The sequence below is a fragment of the Pongo abelii genome, chromosome 1, assembly GCF_028885655.2.
Source record: "Pongo abelii isolate AG06213 chromosome 1, NHGRI_mPonAbe1-v2.0_pri, whole genome shotgun sequence".
NCBI classification, from domain to species: domain Eukaryota; kingdom Metazoa; phylum Chordata; class Mammalia; order Primates; family Hominidae; genus Pongo; species Pongo abelii.
The window spans coordinates 95,861,764-95,880,492 of NC_071985.2; the positions used below are offsets into that span (position 1 = coordinate 95,861,764).

The 18,729-nt window shown below is 46.8% G+C and overlaps 1 protein-coding gene across 4 annotated transcripts in view; it reads left to right on the top strand.

Moving 5' to 3' along the window:
• Positions 1 to 18,141, top strand: part of KCNN3 (potassium calcium-activated channel subfamily N member 3) — a 163,524-nt gene extending 145,383 nt beyond the window's left edge. For all 4 annotated transcript variants that reach the window (XM_024234811.3, XM_024234801.3, XM_024234816.3 and 1 more), the window contains 3 exons: positions 9,596 to 9,723; positions 12,107 to 12,176; positions 17,263 to 18,141. In XM_024234811.3, coding sequence (XP_024090579.1) covers positions 9,596 to 9,723; positions 12,107 to 12,176; positions 17,263 to 17,559 — 495 coding nt within the window. In that variant the 3' untranslated portion in view covers positions 17,560 to 18,141. The remainder of the gene's footprint in view (positions 1 to 9,595; positions 9,724 to 12,106; positions 12,177 to 17,262) is intronic.
• The last annotated feature ends 588 nt before the right edge of the window (positions 18,142 to 18,729 follow it).

Genomic DNA, 18,729 nt, shown 5'->3' on the forward strand with positions numbered 1-18,729 from the left:
GAAAATTCTTTAGAACTACAGCCTGAAGGAAGGTCAGTAAGATGATTTCCTGCAAGACTGTCCTCTTTCTGAGACGAGACAGAATTAAAACCCTGTGCCCGTGTCTCGGCCTCCATAGTCTTTTTCATTTAGGACTGAAGTAGGTTAAGGGACCCATGAGCAACCAAATTTTGATTTGGGTTTTTGAAAGCTAGAGAAAATATTCAGTGATTAATGTTGCACAGCAGCAAAAATGTGTTAGAAATAGAGACAAAGGCAGGAAGGAAGAACAAAAAGAGAGAGAGAGAATGACAGAGGGAGCTGCGAGCGAGCTCTTGGGGAAGGCAGTGGGAGAGTGTGCAGCGGCCAAGGCCTCTCCAGTTTCTCAGCAGAATTATTTATGGTGTTTGATTGTTTGGTCTTTGATTACATTTATTGGATTCTGTAAAGAGCCTTAACAGACATTAAAAGGAACTGGTACAGGCAAATATTCTTATGTTGTTGACATTCAAGTGTTTGTACTTGGTACATCATGGCCCTGAGCTATCAGCTGCACCAAAGAAAGCCATGATTTGTCACATCACGATGGCAGTGATTGAAGGCTGTTATCACAGCAAGGCCTGCCGGGAATCCTGCCACTTGGCCACTCTCTTTCAGCCCTCTCTAATAATGGGTGCAAAAGTCATGCTCAGTATTAAGGAAGTTATTCAAGTTATTGAAACACATAAATGCAAATCCACTTGCATCTATTTTCCTGAAGCAATTTACTGAGGTTTCACTGAATTGAAACTACGTGCCGGAGTGAGGGCAGGGAGATGTTTTGCCTCCAAAGCCTTCTCATAAGCTGTTTACCAAGAGTAGAGACATTAGCAGTCTCTCTGTTTATCCTGGTTTTCTTTTTTAAGCCAAGTATATTCTTTGTATTTGGTGTTATTCCTTTGTCCTCTCCATTTTTCACCAAGTAGATCAGACGCTAGAGGAAAATAAAGCTGAGGAAAGCCAGCTCCTTTGTATGCCAGGAAAATAAACAATTTTTCTGCAATATAATTGTAGAAGATGAGACTGTGGTTGCTAATTTTAATCTTTCAAAAATGATTCTCTAACATCCTCCTCAATTCCACTTCTTGAAAAGTAGGACTGAAAATCAAATCAACAAATATTTATTGCTTATCCATGAATCTCAGGTAGCTTTTTAATCGAATAACATCTCACTTTTCTGAGAACACTTAAATCTGTTGAAATGTCTCTTTAATATCCAATATCTTTTCTCAAGGAAATAAACAACACAGGAGGGATGGTTCTTACAGAGAGAAGGTTTTCAAAGCTGGCAGGACTAGAACTTCTGAAGGTTCTTTTACATAACCTTAATTGAAATGAAACTGGATGTGCGTATCCTTGGCCTGCTCTGGTTTGAGCTGACTTTGACCTGCTCACAAGAGAACCCCACCTTTCTTTCCCTGGGGATGCCTGGCCTGCCCTCTGTCCTCTTGAAATTGTCCATTGTATCCAGCTGGAGTGGCTCATTGGTCAAGAAGATGCTAAGCAGCCAGGTGCGGTGGCTCACGCCTGTAATCCCAGCACTTTGGGAGGCCGAGGTGGGTGGATCATGAGGTCAGGAGTTCGAGACTAGCCTGACCAACATGGTGAAACTCTGTCTCTAATAAAAATACAAAAATTAGCCAGCTGTGGTGGCACACACCTGTAATCCCAGCTACTCAGGAGGCTGAGGCAGGAGAATCGCTTGAATCTGGGAGGCAGAGTTTACAGTGAGCCGAGATCCCACCACTGCACTCCAGCCTGGGCAACAGAGCAAGACTCCATCAAAAAAAAAAAAAAAAAAAAAGAAATACTCACTCTCAGACATGATCCTTAGAAGCTCTTAGCCAGGCGTGGTGGCTCATGCCTATAATGCCAGCACTTTGGGAGGCCAAGGCAGATGGATCAGGAGGTCAGGAGATTGAGACCTTCCTGGCTAACATGGTGAAACGCTGTCTCTACTAAAAAAAAAAAAAATCCAAAAAAATTAGCCAGGCGTAGTGGCACGTGCCTGTAGTCCCAGGTACTCGGGAGGCTGAGGCAGGAGAATCGCTTCAACCTGGGAGGCAAAAGTTGCAGTGAACTGAGATCATGCCACTGCACTCCAGCCTGGGCAACTGAGCGAGACTCCATCTCAAAAAAAAAAATAAATGCTAAGCTCATTCTATTCATAACATCTCAGTGAATTCTCAGAGAAAGATCCAACATGAAGGAGTTGACTGTGGCATAATTGCAACCTCTTCGGAGTGGGCAATTAGTAGATTTGACAGATAAAAGCAGTCTCTTACTGGTATATGCAACCTTGATGCTTCAAAGACCTAAGCAAAACGAAAAAAGGAATTGTAGCTATTAATCATAGAAAATACCCAAATTGTTCTAGTGTTTATTCATCCTGTCTTGCTCTAAAGACTGCAGCCTAGCCTTTGCTATGAGAGCCAGCACTATTTTTATTTATTTATTTGTAGGGAGGGAAGAGGGCCTGATAGCACTGGGTAAGAACTCAGTTTCTGGTTTTCTTGAATCCCATGCTTATCTTCTTTCCTTGTATGACTTATCAACTCTGGCGGCAACGTCATTTCTGTATTTAATTCAATCAGATCTTCCCACACTGACTTCGCAGTGTCACTGCCATTGTTATTCTATAATTATAACTTATTGCTAACCTCTGGGCTACTAGATAATATTTAAGTACATGATTCACAGAGGGACTGGAAGAAAGATACTAGAGCCCCATCTTTTCTGCCACTTCGTGTTTTCATGTCCCCATCTTTCTGTTTTATGTAACTAAACAGATCCATCACAGAGGCCACTCCCTGGGTGCCACACTCTGTACTCTGGGGGCACCAAGATGGGTAAGAGGTGATCCTTACCTCCATCCTTAACCTCTGGTGGCTGACTGCCCTCAGGGAGCACTTCTTCTTAAAAGAGGTAGAGGGGGCTGGGTGTGGTGGCTCACGCCTGTAATCCCAGCATTTTACGAGGCTGACGTGGGCAGATCACTTGAGGTCAGGAGTTCAAGACTAGCCTGGCGAACATGGTGAAACCCTGTCTCTACTAAAAATACAAAAAATTAGCCAGGCATGGTGGTGGGTGCCTGTAATCCCAGCTTCTCGGGAGGCTGAGGCAGGAGAATTGCTTGAACCCAGGAGGCGGAGGTTACAGTGAGCTGAGATCGCGCCACTGCACTCCAGCCTGGGTGACAGAGTGAGACTCCATCTCAAAAAAAAAAAGGAAAGAAAAAGAAACCAAAAGGCAGAGTGGGCTGCTATGGACACACTTGGCTTGGGAGGCACCATGGACGGGAGATATTTTCTTTGCGGTACCTACTGTCCACATCAAGCCACAGTGAGCAGAACCTTCAGACAGCACAGTGTGCTGAGGATCGTATCTCCTTCTTGCTGCAAGGGTTTCTTGCCCCAAGTAGCTCATCCAAGTACACTTCCCCATGAATTCAATGAGTAAAACCAAAACTAAACCCACAACTTCCCTAAACTAGTTCCTTCTCCTAACTTCCCTGATGTGCTCCTGACATCGTGTTCTTCCAGATGCCAGGCCTAAAGACTTAGCCCCATTTCTGACTCCTCTGGGCCCTGGACCCCACAGGGGTCTGAGCACTTTTTGTGTCTGAATCGACCTTGCCGTGGCTGTTCACGCATGCCCGCCTCTCCAGGGCCTCTGCCCCACCACTCTTGAAGCCGCCATCTTCTGTCTTGCACTATCACAGCAGCCTGCTACCTGCTCTCCTCACTTCGGCCTCCCTCACCCTAGTCATCCTGCACTCTGCTTCCCCATGGATCTCCTTAGACTCTCAGGCTTAGCTCTGAACATATTACTTCCTGCTCAAAAACCTTTAAGTAGTTCCCCCACCTACTATCTCCTGAATGACGCTGAAGAAAACTTTTCTTTAATTACAAGCATATGCCAAAGTTTGATCATGATCTTGCTAGAAGAAAATTTTCTTCAGCAGGCTAATTCAAAGATTACTCTTAGTAGTGGTATTTCATAGGAAAAACAATGGTAGTCATTGTTATGCCAGATATAGAAGGTTTAGCTAAGGACTGCTAATGGACAGCTGGTTGGGCTCAACGGTGGATTTCCAGAACAAGTCTTCATCTCTTTACAATTGATCAGATAATCAATAGGGCAGTTATCAGGAATGCTAATTCTCCCCAGAAGAGGATTATAAATTACATCACGCACAAGGTTCTGTCCCAGACAGATTGGGTGCAGGTTTTCTTTAGCAACAGTCACAGAAACAATGTGCGTTTAAGCAGGAAGGACCCTTAGGGAAGAGCCACTCCAACCCAGATGAGAAGACAAAGGCCCAGAAAGGGGCGAGGGTGGGCCCCCGGCCTATGCAAGATCCACTTTGCTCTCAGACCATCAGGCAGGCAGCTTTAGGGCGGTCAGTTCCTTGGAACTCAGCATGGGGTTAGGGTCCCAGACCTGCTGAAGAGAAAAGCCAGCTTAACTCCACCCTGAGGATCACATAAATAGCATTATAGAATTATCTACCACCCATTACCATATTTCTACAGGGAGAACCTCAAGCTCCAACTTTGAACAACGGAAATACATCTCCTCTCTCTCCACCCAATTTCCTGCCAGCCAGAGAGGTGGAGCTCCCAGTTCTAAGCGGTCAGTGAGGGCCTCTGGGTGAGGCAGGCAGAGAAGCCTGCAAAGGGAATGTGGAATAGAACAGGGAGAGGAAAAAGAGGAGGTGCAAGCAGAGTGATGAAAGAGAGGGCAGCCAGGGAAGCCAGAGCAAGTCTACGGGGTGGCGATGAGGGGAGAGTGGGCTTGGCAAGTGGGAAAGAGGAACTGGCCCCCTTCTCTAGTCCTGTGTGTAATGGACACCTTCAGTCAAGGGCCGGATTGCAGGTTCTCCGTTAGTGATCTGATCATCACTCAGCCTAATTTCAACCTGTGTAACTCCTTGAAGTTACAGTCATGCACTGAATAACAAGTTTCAGTCAATGATGGTGCACATATACCAAGGCGGTCTCAGAAGGCTATAGCAGAGCTGAAAAATTCCTCTCCCCTAGTGATTTGTGTTACAGTTGCCTACATTACAGGAATGTGCCATACAGGCTTGTAGCCTAGGAGCAATAGGCTATACCATACAGCCTAGGTGTGTAGTAGGCTGTACCATCTAGGTTTGTTTAAGTACACTCTGTGATGTTCACACAGTGAAGAAATTGTCCAAGATGCATGTATTTAAATCACACCCACCGGCCAGGCCTCCCTTTCCCCGTCTCCAACCTCCAAGTAGAATAGTTCCCTGGCAAGGGTTCCTGGCAGCGTAATGGGCATGCTAGTGATTTCTTCTCTGGGGGGCTCTGCTAATGGGACTCCTGGAATTTCCCAGGGCTCCTGGGGCTGCTGGAGGCTTAGGGTGCCCAAGAAAGGTGCTCTTTTCATCCCCCTTGTACTCCTGCCCCAAGCATTCTTGCTGCAACCGACAGCCCCTCTGTAACAGCAAGTAGCAGGTTACCTGGGCAGAGAGGTGGCCAGAGCAAGTCATTGACATGGGATGCTGTGGCCAAGAGCTCAAGGAAGAGATGTGTGTTCTGTTGTACGTTTTCTTGCGGGCTGGGGAAATTAGAGGGAAGGAAGCTGACATTTATTGGAAGGAGAGAATATTAACAAAGGTACCATGTATTGAGGCATATGGCCAGGATCTGTGCTAATGTTTTAAGTATATTCTCATTTAATCAACACAGTAATCCCATTTCACAGATGCAGGGAGTACTTGCATCACTGTCTAGCCCCAGACCCTGCTTTGTTGTTCTGGTTTTTTAAGCGCTTATTACCTGATGCTATAATACAAACTGCATACCATCTTCTCCACAAGATTGTAAGTTCCATAAGGGCAGGAATGTTATTGATTTGTTCACTGTGGTACTCTCACTTGCTAGAACAATGTCTGGCCCATCATAGGTGCTCATTAATTGTTCCTCAAATGTATGAATAAAGAGAATCTCAGAGAGTTCAGTAGTGGGTCCAAGGTGGAGCTCATGATCACATCTATTTGTCAAGTTTTTCTGAGGGTTAATGAAACAGTGCAGACATACGTGCTTACCACAAAGCCTGGCATGTAGTAAGCACTCAGTATATGTTAGCTGTCACCATAATTTGCAAGGTCTTCATTGGACCACTTTCCTGCCCAGGCCCATTAATCTTAGAGCCCTTCCTAAAGTAGATCATAGAGCCCATTCTCTGGCCCCAATCAGAGTGAAAGCAATTTTTTGGTAGAGAGTTTCTGGGCTTGCAGAAAACAATCAGCCAATTTGTTTACGGGTTTTGGAGGCAGGACTGCTGGACTTCCATCCACAAAGGGTCCTCTCCTAACCATCCCCAAACCCATCCGATTGTGGCCAACCTTGAGCCACTCTTTCTGGCTTGCTGCTTTCATCTTAAGCCCTGCCCTCGCACACTGCTGCACCTTGAGAGCGTCTTTTGGCCCTGGTGCCTCTGCCCACCAGGAGAGGTCAGGTGGTACCTAAGCCTCCATCAAGGAAGGGTGCATGGAGCCCTTCGGAGGCTGGGCAAATCTGAGGAAGGGCACGTGACCTCATCTGCTCCCGACCCCAACAATGCTTAGCTCAATCAGCCAGGTGAACTGGAGGGAGACCCTGGCCGCAATAGCGTTTACTGTCCACCTGGGAAAGCACAATGCAGTTAAAAGCCTATTTCTTTTTCTCTCGCAGATATTGATCTACTTAGTTTTGTGCCAGGCTGTTTGCTGGTAATTAATTTCAGAGTCAGTGCAAGGGCTGGCAGTTAACATCACTTTCCCGAATGCACAGAGGCCTCCCTCCAAACTCATAAAGATGATGTGACTGCCTCTCTCAGCTACCCGGGCCGTGCTGTGACTTCAATATCTTACATTTGGGCTGATGTTAAGTGCAGGACCTGGACTCCGTGTTCTGTCACATTGCTAAGTGAGGGCCGTGATGATTTAAAAAAAAAAAAAATCCAATGTTCTTTCCAATTCCTTGATCCTGGAAAACAGGAAATGATTTTGTTTGTCTTTCCTTCAGTCCGCATGAAAACCTGCTCTTCCTGGACCTGGCTCTTGTTTTGACTTTGCCATTAGCTAGCTGTGTGATTCTGGCTCTCACATCCCATCTCTGAAGTGGTTTCCTCATATGTTCAATGAGGAGTTTGAGCTAGATGATATTAACTAGTATCTGTATGGTACTTTACATTTTCTGTAGCATTCAAACCCACACTGACTCAGTTTGCCACTTATAATTGTTTAGTCTTGGTCTGTGTCTCGGTTTCTTCATCTATAAAATGTGGATAATGTTAGCACCTCCCTGATGGGGTTGTGGTGAGGATTAAAGGAGCTTAGACATATGAAGTACTCAGACCTGTGGCTGCACCTGGTAGATGTTAGCTGTTGCCCCCAGCACCATCATCACTGCCTCATAGCAGCCCTCCTTATTTTTCCCATCTTATAGATAATGAAGCATTTGCTCCTAAACTGCTTAATAATTGACAGAGCAGGGATTCACCTGCAGACTTTCCAGTTTCCCTGAGGCTTTCCTAAGAGGCTAAGTGCCTAGGGAAACTGAAGAAATGACACACCCAATTGCCTCCTCTCCCTGCAAGAGGAGGGAAGTAGTATTAAATGTGTGCTCTGCAGAGAGCAAGGCTTCCCTTCCGTGCCGCCTTTTTTGCCAGGAGGCTGCTGTTCACTGTAGTTCCCTGAGCAGAACCCCAGAGACCACAGTGTCCTCTCCTGGACATCCACCGTTTCCAACTTTCCACCACAACCTGCTTCCTTTCAGGCAAGAAAGTACTAGAGGCGGGCAATTAAGTCATTTAAAACTATTTTCACAGTGGATCTTTACTGAATTTTTAAAAAGCAATATTTATGTCCCTTAGACATTTCTGAGAAGACTTAGCTGTTCTTTTAAAAACATCACTTCAGCGCCAATGAAAAATATAATCCAGCCTTAGTAATAAATTTTTAAAACATACACACACGAAAGTTATCAGCCTACAAAACAATGTTTCCTAGCCTTCCCACACGTCTCAGTATTTTAACAACGTCCATCTGTTGATGTCAGTCTGAAGAAGCAGGTCTATATTCTCTAATTTTATTAAAATCCTTTCTGGCTAGTAACCTGATTTCTATTAGGCTGGCCTACTTATTTCCAGGCCCCAGGCCTGTGGACCCATGCCAGTCTGCATGACTGACAGAAATGGGGATGGTTAATCAAAAATCTGCTTAGCATGTGCTTAATAAGGAATGTTTTCTCTTGCTCTTGTTACTAATTGCTGAAGATGTCTGTGTTTGGATTAAAACTTTGTCCCCTGCCATCTGGATGCCATTGATATGTCTCAGCTCAGTCATGAGCCTGGTGATATCAGTGGTTTCCATGTCAACAGATGACAGCGTCATATGTTGAAACGTGTGATTGCAGTGCACAGTGAAGGAGCCAGCCTTGGGAAAGAGGAAGCTCTGGTTTCACACCTAAATATCTTCACTGATTTTCAGACATTGCTCTGAAGTTATTTCCGTTTTGTGCCAATTACATTTACATGTACAATTGCAGTGCAAATGTTTTTGGCCATTTGGGAAAGGAGACAATAGGCTTGTTGGTACCCATAGTTCCAATCAGTGGGAAAGACATTTTCTCAAAGAAGTCTTTTAAAATCTCCAGCTGATAGGAAATCTGTTTACTCTCTGAACCCAAGCAATGTACCATATACACTAAGTGGCAATCTCAGGTAAAGGTGGGAAGTCTGCATGTAAGGGCAGCAATGGTATATTGCTAGCTATTTTCCGAGAGGACCCCAGGACTCAAGGTCTCGCTCATGCAGCCTGTCTAAATATAGCATCAGCAACAGCAGTCAAGAGATAGTATTGAAATAATCAAGAAGAAAGAAAGAAAGAAGGAAGGAAGGAAGGAGAAAGAAAGAGAGAGAGAGAGAGAGGAAGAAAGAAAGAAAGAAAAACAAAGAAAGAGAAAGAAAAGAAAGAAAGAAAGAAAAGAAAGAAAGAAAAGAAAGAAAGAAAGAAAGAGAAAGAAAGAAAGAAAGAAAGAAAGAAAGAAAGAAAGACCCTCCAACTTAAAGCTCTGGTCTGCAGTGTCCAACACAAGATTAAAAACAGATGAATTTTAATCACCTTTTTTTTTTTGAGATGGAGTTTCACTCTTGTTGTCGAGGCTGGAGTATGGCGTGATCTCAGTTCACTGCAACCTCTGCCTCCCAGGTTCAAGCAATTCTCTTGCCTCAGTCTCCAAAGTAGCTGGTATTACAAGCATGTGCCACCATACCTGGCTAATTTTGTATTTTTTGTAGAGACGGGTTTCACCACGTTGTCCAGGCTGGTCTCGAACTCCTGACCTCAGGTGATCCACTCGCCTTGGCCTCCCAAAGTTCTGAGATTACAGGCGGGAGCCACCGTGCCCAGCCTTAATAATCTTTTCTAGGAGTTCCGTGATTTTGGTTAAGAAAATAGATCATTGCAAAATCGTTTCCTTATGAGGTAGATTACAGTAGCAACCACAAAAATGAACCTAAATGAACCTGATAGCAGCCTACTTTATTTATTCTTCCTTAGATCAAGAATGCTGCAGCCAATGTCCTTCGGGAAACATGGTTAATCTATAAACACACAAAGCTGCTAAAGAAGATTGACCATGCCAAAGTGAGGAAACACCAGAGGAAGTTCCTCCAAGCTATCCACCAGTGAGTATGCCAGAGCAGTTCAGCCATCAGTGGACCAGATTGGGAGTGGCGGGACTCCTACAACTCTGTCAGTAGCACAGAAGAAATCCATTCTGTTCCACTCAACAAGTGGAGTGGTGAACTGGGTCTGATCACTCACTGACTGCACCAGCCACATGCCAGGAATTGGGCAGGCTGCTATGGAAGGTAAAAACTAGAGTAAGAACCTCTAAGAGCTTTCACATTCTACACACACACACACACACACACCCCCCCCACACACCACACATCACACACACTGTACACACCACACACAAACACCACACACACACCCCACACATACCTCACACACACCATACACACATCATACACACCACACACCACACACACACCACACACACCACATACCACACATCACACACACCATACACACCACAAACACCACACACACACCCCACACACACTATACACACCACATACCCACACACACACCACACACACACCACACACCACACATCACACACACCATACATACCACACACAAACACCACACATACACTCCCCACACACACCTCACACACACCATACACACCAGACACACACCACACATCACACACACACACTACACACACACATCACACACACCCCACACACAGCACACATATACACACCACACACATTACACGCACCACACACACACCACACATGACACACATCACAAACACAACACACACACCACACACATACACACCACACACTACACACACACAGCACACACACCACACAAACCACACACACAAACCACACACCAAACGCACCACACACACCATACACACCACACACACCCCCTACACATCACACACACAACGCACATGCCCCACACACACCACACACACCACACACACAAACCACACAAACCACATACACACCACATACACACACACACACCCCATACACACACCACACACAATACACACACCACACACACACACACACACACACCACACACACCCACACACACCCAAACCACATGCTACACACACACAAACCACACACACCACAAACCCCACACACATACCACACACATTACACGCACCACACACACACCACACATACAACACACACCACACACACACCCATACACACACCATACACACCCCATACATACACCACACACAACACACACACGCCACCACACACCACACACAACACACACACCATACCACACGCACACAAACCACACACACACCACATGACCCCACACACACACCACATGCCCCCACACACACCACACACACAAACCACACACACCACATGCCCCACACACCACACACACACCCCCACACACAACACAAATACACACTCACCACACACAGCACACACACCACATACACACCACACACACCCCATACACACACCAAACACACCACACACATGCCCCCACACACCACACAAACCACACACCAAACACACCACACACACAAACCACACATACCACACACCCCACACACATACCACACACATTACACACACCACACACACCACACATAAAACACACACCACACACACACACTACAAACACACCCATACACACACACCCCATACACACAACACATACAACACACACAAACACCATACCACACATACACAAACCACACACACCACATGCCCCCACACACACACACCACATGCCCCCCACACACACACCACATGCCCCCCACACACACCACACACATAAACCACACACACACCACATGCCCCCAAACACACACCACACACACAAACCACACACACAAACCACACACACACCACATGCCCCCAAACACACACCACACACACGCCCCCACACACAACACACACACACAACACACATAACACACCACACAAACCACACACAAAATCCACACACATGCCACACACAGAACACACACCACACACACACAGAGCACACACACAGACACACACACACACACACACCATGCATTGCAACTCAAATCAAAACAAACCGTGGCTGATGCTTTCTGTGATGGAGGAGTTTTTAAAAGTATAGTGGAAAAGCAAAGGATGAAAACATTTATTCTGATGGAGAGGTTTGGGGAACCCCTGAAAAGTTGAGAATAAGGCACTCAACATGGAAGGCGCAGCCCAGGCATAGAGGCAGGGAAATGATCTGGGAATAGCAAGAAACCAGTGACTGAAGGTGAGCATGCGTGGAGACAAGAGTTTGCTTTCTGGGGGGATGTGACAAGCCCCTGGAAAGTAAAAGCCTCAGTTGTTCCCCAGGTTCACGGTCCGCATGCTGGGTTCCAAAATCAGAGGTAGTGGTAGGGCTGGAGGATCTGCTGGTGGGGCTAAACCTTTGCATGGACTTGAAGGGCTTGCCTGTTACCATTCTTCCCCACAGGTTGAGGAGCGTCAAGATGGAACAGAGGAAGCTGAGTGACCAAGCCAACACCCTTGTGGACCTTTCCAAGGTGAGTGGCAGCGTCTGGAGACATCCCCTAGAACACACAGACACTGAGTCTTCTCAGGCTCACCTGTGAGTCCTGGCTGGGTTTGCACTGGACAGCGCAGGACCAGGCAAGCAAAGAAAAATTTCTGCTTGGTTCAAAAATAACTAGGCTCAAGTTTGTTCCATTTGCAATCTACCGGTATGTCTTGTGGTCTTTTGAAACTTGGTGTTTGTTTCTTAAGTGAAATTGCTCAGGTGTGTCTTTGCGTGAAATTAATGAGCTGACTAAACCTTTTGTGTCTCATTTTATGAGCTGCACATTGAGGGACTCCTGAGGTTGGGCTTGAGTTTGCATGGCTGTGAAGCATGCTAGCAAGGACCAGACGGTAACGATGGCCATGCTAACTGCCCAGGTCACACCGGTTTACTGTAATACTTGGAAGTTCATTTTTGTGCATCCTCCAGTCCTTACCAACTAGTTTTTCTGGCCTCAAATTGGTGGCAGTGGTGTGTGTGTGTGGGTGCATTTCTTTACTTCTCAAGAGGCAGATAGCCTACAATGAACATGAAGATACCCAAAAAGAGAGCTCTCTTTTGAGAGCCCTAGGGCGTAAGGCTCGCCATCACTCTGCCACTGTTTCTGGCCCTGAGCTGCCATAGGTACTGTAAAGAAACTCCTCTTGCAAATCACCCAGGTGAGGGAGCCGAAGGCTGCACTGCTGGCAGAGCTGAGAGTCGGTGCCACTGAAGAAAGGGCCTCCCCCTCCTCAGCCCTCTCTCCTCAATGCCTCTTGATAGGAATTGTATATCAAGTGTACAGCCCAGGGCTGGGCTGGCAGAACATTCCAGCAGATGTCAATTATCATAATGGAACACATTCCCTGGGTAAGCAAGAGAAACTCCCTCAGGCACATTAAGCACCCTTTGAAAAGAGTGCAATCAGAGAAATCACTAGCTGTTGGGCCACGGGCAGGTGCCTTGTTTAATAAAGGGATTGAACCAAAGAAAGGGCCTCCTAAACCTGTGAGGACTTCAATCGGGGAGTAAGTGGCTTGGCACATTTGGGGAGAAGCCTCCAGGCTTGCGTGCCCTTGGAGGAGGGCGTTCACGTGGAGTGCAGGGTGGCTCCTAGGAGCCTGGGGTGGGAGTGGAACGAGGCACGCAGGAGAGAACTCCCTCAGGTTTTTGGGTGTGTTGGTTTTAATATCAGAAACCCGCTGGGACTAGGTTTAAAAATGGAGAAATCTATTCTAAGGATATAAGGGAGTCTCATTCCAGGCAAAACCTCAAAGGAGACACGTGGCCAGACTGCAGGAAGGAACTGACTCGAACTAGACCTAGGAAGCCCCCACAACCAGGAGGTCTCTCACCATTTCTTCTCTGTCCTTCTGTTCAAGTGACTGCTTCGGTTCTCTCTCCCTCTCCCTGTCTCTCTCTTCCTCTCCCTCTCCCTGTCTCTCTCTTCCTCTCCCTCTCTCTTCCTCTCTTTCTCTCCCTCTCTGCCTCCTGTCCCCACGACAGACTGTAACAGGCTCCAATTCAGAGAGTACATATGATAGTTTTAGCCACAGGTAAAGACTAATTGGCCCCCTACTAGTCTTCATTCTAAATTCTCAGAAGAGAAGAAATGATTGGCCAATTTGGGCCACATATCCACCCTGGGACCAAACAGCACTGGCCAGGAAGAGGGTCATATGGAGCAAACAGGGCTAGGGGCCCACCTGTGAGCTTCAGGAATAGCCCAACAAGATGCCCCAGGATGTTTCTTCCATGAGTAGCAGTGTTTCCTGTCTCTCCTCTCACCTTGCAGGACACGCTGTGACTGATGTTCCCTGGGGACATCAGGCAAACCAAACTTTCTTTTTTTTTTTTTTAAATTTTATTATTATTACACTTTAAGTTTTAGGGTACATGTGCACAATGTGCAGGTTAGTTACATATGTATACATGTGCCATGTTGGTGTGCTGCACCCATTAACTCGTCATTTAACATTAGGTATATCTCCTAATGCTATCCCTCCCCCCTCCCCCCACCCCACAACAGTCCCCGGAGTGTGATGTTCCCCTTCCTGTGTCCATGTGTTCTCATTGTTCACTTCCCACCTATGAGTGAGAACATGCAGCGTTTGGTTTTTTGTCCTTGCGATAGTTTGCTGAGAATGATGGTTTCCAGTTTCATCCATGTCCCTACAAAGGACATGAACTCATCATTTTTTATGGCTGCATAGTATTCCATGGTGTATATGTGCCACATTTTCTTAATCCAGTCTATTGTTGTTGGACATTTGGGTTGGTTCCAAGTCTTTGCTATTGTGAACAGTGCCGCAATAAACATACGTGTGCATGTGTCTTTATAGCAGCATGATTTATAATCCTTTGGGTATATACCCAGTAATGGGATGGCTGGGTCAAATGGTATTTCTAGTTCTAGATCCCTTAGGAATCGCCACGCTGACTTCCACAATGGTTGAACTAGTTTACAGTCCCACCAACAGTGTAAAAGTGTTCCTATTTCTCCACATCCTCTCCAGCACCTGTTGTTTCCTGACTTTTTAATGATCACCATTCTGACTGGTGTGAGATGGTATCTCATTGTGGTTTTGATTTGCATTTCTCTGATGGCCAGTGACGATGAGCATTTTTTCATGTGTTTTTTGGCTGCATAAATGTCTTCTTTTGAGAAGTGTCTGTTCATATCCTTCGCCCACTTTTGGGCAAACCAAACTTTCAAGCCTGCATTTCTGCAGTGCCACCCACGACCTCTTGGAGAGATGAGGCCCACGGAGCAGACCGGGTGAAGCAAACCCCTCAGTGAACTGGAAAGACACTCCTGTGAATTGGGTGGGGGAACTAAGCCGTAAATAACCCAGGAGCAAGTTACCTGGAAAGAAAGAGTGTGCAGGAAAGGGTTAAGGGAAAAATCTGCAGAACCCCTGTGGGGAGATCTGGGGAGGAGATGAACTCTGACATTCACCCAGTCTTTGTCTTTTCCTCCCAGGAGACTCACCCAAGGTCCTGGCAGCAGCTTAGCACACGTCACACTGGTCCATATTCCCCCTGGCATCCTGTCACCAAGCAACGGAACAGGGGGAGACAACAACACTGTGTTCTCTCTCTTTTCTGTCTTTGTGCTGTAGCCTCCCAACTCAGCGCCTTCCCACTCCTGCCCTTTGGTCCTCTCTAAATTAAGAATATGGCATGTGGCCTCCACATATTACATCTGTATTGAATTGCTGTCCTATAGGCTGGCAGAGCTGGGAGGGCTTGGAGTCTTTCCCCGATTGCTTCAATTACTTCAATTGAAATATAAAAATAATTCCTACCATCGGAGGCTCAGGTGATCGAATAAGATGATATCTGTGAAAATGCTTTGTAAACTATAAAGGTTTTGCAATTGGTAGTTCTGATTATCAATATAGATGAGGAAACCAAGATCCAAAGGAACAAAGTGACCATCCCACGGTCAGGCAGTTGGTGAGCACCAGCGCGGGGGCCACAACCCAGGGCGTGGACTCTGAGTCCAGAGCTCATCCGGGTGCCCCTGCGGTCAAATGAAATGGGTGATTTTGCACATTCCGGGAAGAATGTTCGCCTCGAGGAGGTTCTGTCATGTTGATTAATAAAGGGAGTACTTTCACTTCTAAAGTCGCCCTGTCCTCCAAGGGCATCCACAACACGGTGTCCTGCTCTGGCAACAGCAGAGCTCATGGGAGCGGGGCCATCTCCATGCCACCTTGTGACCTTTCCTTATGCTGCCCCAGTGAATTTCCTCTTGGGGCCTGGAGTCCACTGGGGAGGCCTCACTGCGTTTTGTGCCCCCGCTCCCCTTCATTCTTCTCTGGCTTCTCACATCTTCTTTTACTCCTCTTTTTTCCTCTCACCTTACTTGCTGCTGCTTTGGTCCCTGGGGCATAAATCATTTCCATATCTTCCTAGAGTAACCTGAAATTTCACATGAAATAGGATTGGGGTGTCACTGGCAGATCATCAGAAACCCAAAGAGCCACAGTACCTCAGGGATGACCAAGCAACCACCGGCCTGGCCCGCTGCATTGCCGCCCCAGGAGCCTCACTCCCTGACACGTGGGCGGCTGAAGACGCTTGTGAATCTTGTTCCCAAGTCAGATGTACACAGCCAAGATGGCATTTGCTAATTTGCTGGGAGAAAAATATCTGTTGCATAGACTGAGACTCTGCAGACCAACAAGGGGGCCACAGGATGTTGGGGAGGGAGCATTGGTAATCGGCCGGCACCCCTGGAACATGGGGAGTCAGTGCTGAGTGCAGGGGGGGTACTGGGGAGCTCTGAGGGGAGCACCCTCAGGACCCCTGCCAAGGAGTGAGGGAAGCAGAATTGGTCAGAGGGAGGGTTTGAACTGTGATACAGTCAACAAAGACCTCAGCCCTTCAGAGTGGCCCTTCAGGGATGTCCCACCCTGAGGCATTGTGGATCAGGCAGGGGAAGGGCCACACCTCAGCAAAGCAGCCCCCTTTGGCTAAGCACTGTGCCTGAGAGTTAATTCACTTTACATCCTGTCTGCTGTGTTAAAATAGAGGTTGGGAGATATGCAATAACTGCTAACTGTGTATAGTTATTATTAACTCCAATTTTATAAGGCAACCGAGATTGAGAGAGGCCAGGCGCCTGGCAGAGGGCACACTGTTAGTGAGCTGCAGATGTGTACTTGAGCCCTGGCCTACTAATTATACACCCACTGTACTGTCCATTCCCCACCAGCGTCTTCTCTGGAATCATTAGATGCCAGCAGCCATGTGAGCTGAGAGGTTGTGGCCCTGTGAGAACATGAGACAGTTTAGAGACTCACTTTATTTAAGAAAAAAAAAGGGCCACTTTTTTCCCCTTGGTGCATATTTTCTAATAAAATGCTGTCATTAATACTCATTACTTTTGTAATAAGAAAACAAAAATGTGCACACTTCAGCATCCCCGTCCCCAGGAAAGAAGCCTGTATCCTTCCTTGACCAGATCAGCTGGTGTGGAAGTGGCTCCTGTCATACTGTGCAGGGCGTTTCATTTCTCCCATTGCAGATTCCTCTGTGATGACCTGTCATCTCCCTGTCTCTCGCCTCTCTCTCTCTCCACACAGATGCAGAACGTCATGTATGACTTAATCACAGAACTCAATGACCGGAGCGAAGACCTGGAGAAGCAGATTGGCAGCCTGGAGTCGAAGCTGGAGCATCTCACCGCCAGCTTCAACTCCCTGCCACTGCTCATCGCCGACACCCTGCGCCAGCAGCAGCAGCAGCTCCTGTCTGCCATCATCGAGGCCCGGGGTGTCAGCGTGGCAGTGGGCACCACCCACACCCCAATCTCCGATAGCCCCATTGGGGTCAGCTCCACCTCCTTCCCGACCCCGTACACAAGTTCAAGCAGTTGCTAAATAAATCTCCCCACTCCAGAAGCATTACCCATAGGTCTTAAGATGCAAATCAACTCTCTCCTGGTCGCTTTGCCATCAAGGAACATTCAGACCAGGGAACGGAAAGAAGAGAGACCGAGCTAATTAACTAACTCATGTTCATTCAGCGTGCTTGGTCCGACATGCCTTGAAACCAGAAATCTAATCTCTGTTTAGGTGCCTCTACTTGGGAGCGGGAAGAGGAGATGACAGGAAGCGACGCCTCTGGCAGGGCCCTTGCTGCAGAGTTGGTGGAGAACAGAAATCCACGCTCAATCTCAGGTCTTCACGCGGGGGGTGGGGGTTAGATGCACTGAAGTAGCCAACAGCAAAGCCAGTCCAGAAGAGGGGTCCGCTGGGAGGGAGGGTTGTGTCAGGCTTGGGGGATGGGCTCTTCACCATGGGGGTCTTTGAACACACCTCTCTCCTTTCCTTTTGTCTACGGAAGCCTCTGGGTGACAAAAGTAAAAGAGAGCCGCCCACAACTTGCCAAAACAGATATACCCAAATCAGACTGAAAAAAAAAAAGATACAGACAAATAAAAAGCCAGATTTTCCACTCGATATTAATACCCACATAAACCTGTGTGTTTGCAAACGTGTACATGTACACACATACACATCCCACATTCGCTTCAGGTCCTTTCTTATTTGAGCTTAATCCAAATAAAAAGGGACTTGACACCTTACCTTGCATACAATAGGCACTCCTTACATGTGTTTTGAGTTGGTCTGAATCTGAACGTGGGGTGCTTTCAGTTCAGGTAGTTAGCTAGTTCTGGCCACATTCTGAGTTTCACTAAAGATGCAGATCCCTTCAGACATAATGCACATTGCTTTGTCCTGGGTATGCACCTTGCTTGATTTGAAATGGATGCCAAGCCAAAATTGTTGGCATTCAGGAGGGATAAGCACGCTTCTAAAAATAACAGCATCTGCAGAGTTTTCTTCTTCCATCCAAACAAGTTGTGTTTTGATGGACTACATGACCAGGTGTATGTCTGTACGTGTGGAGGGAGGGGACAAGAAATTGTGCGTGTGTGTGCAGACATGCACAAACAGGAGCAATCCAATAACACCTTAGTGAATAGAAATATGGTTGGGGATTTGCTGAGCTGTATTTATCCAGCAACAGGTTTCCAGCCCCAGATG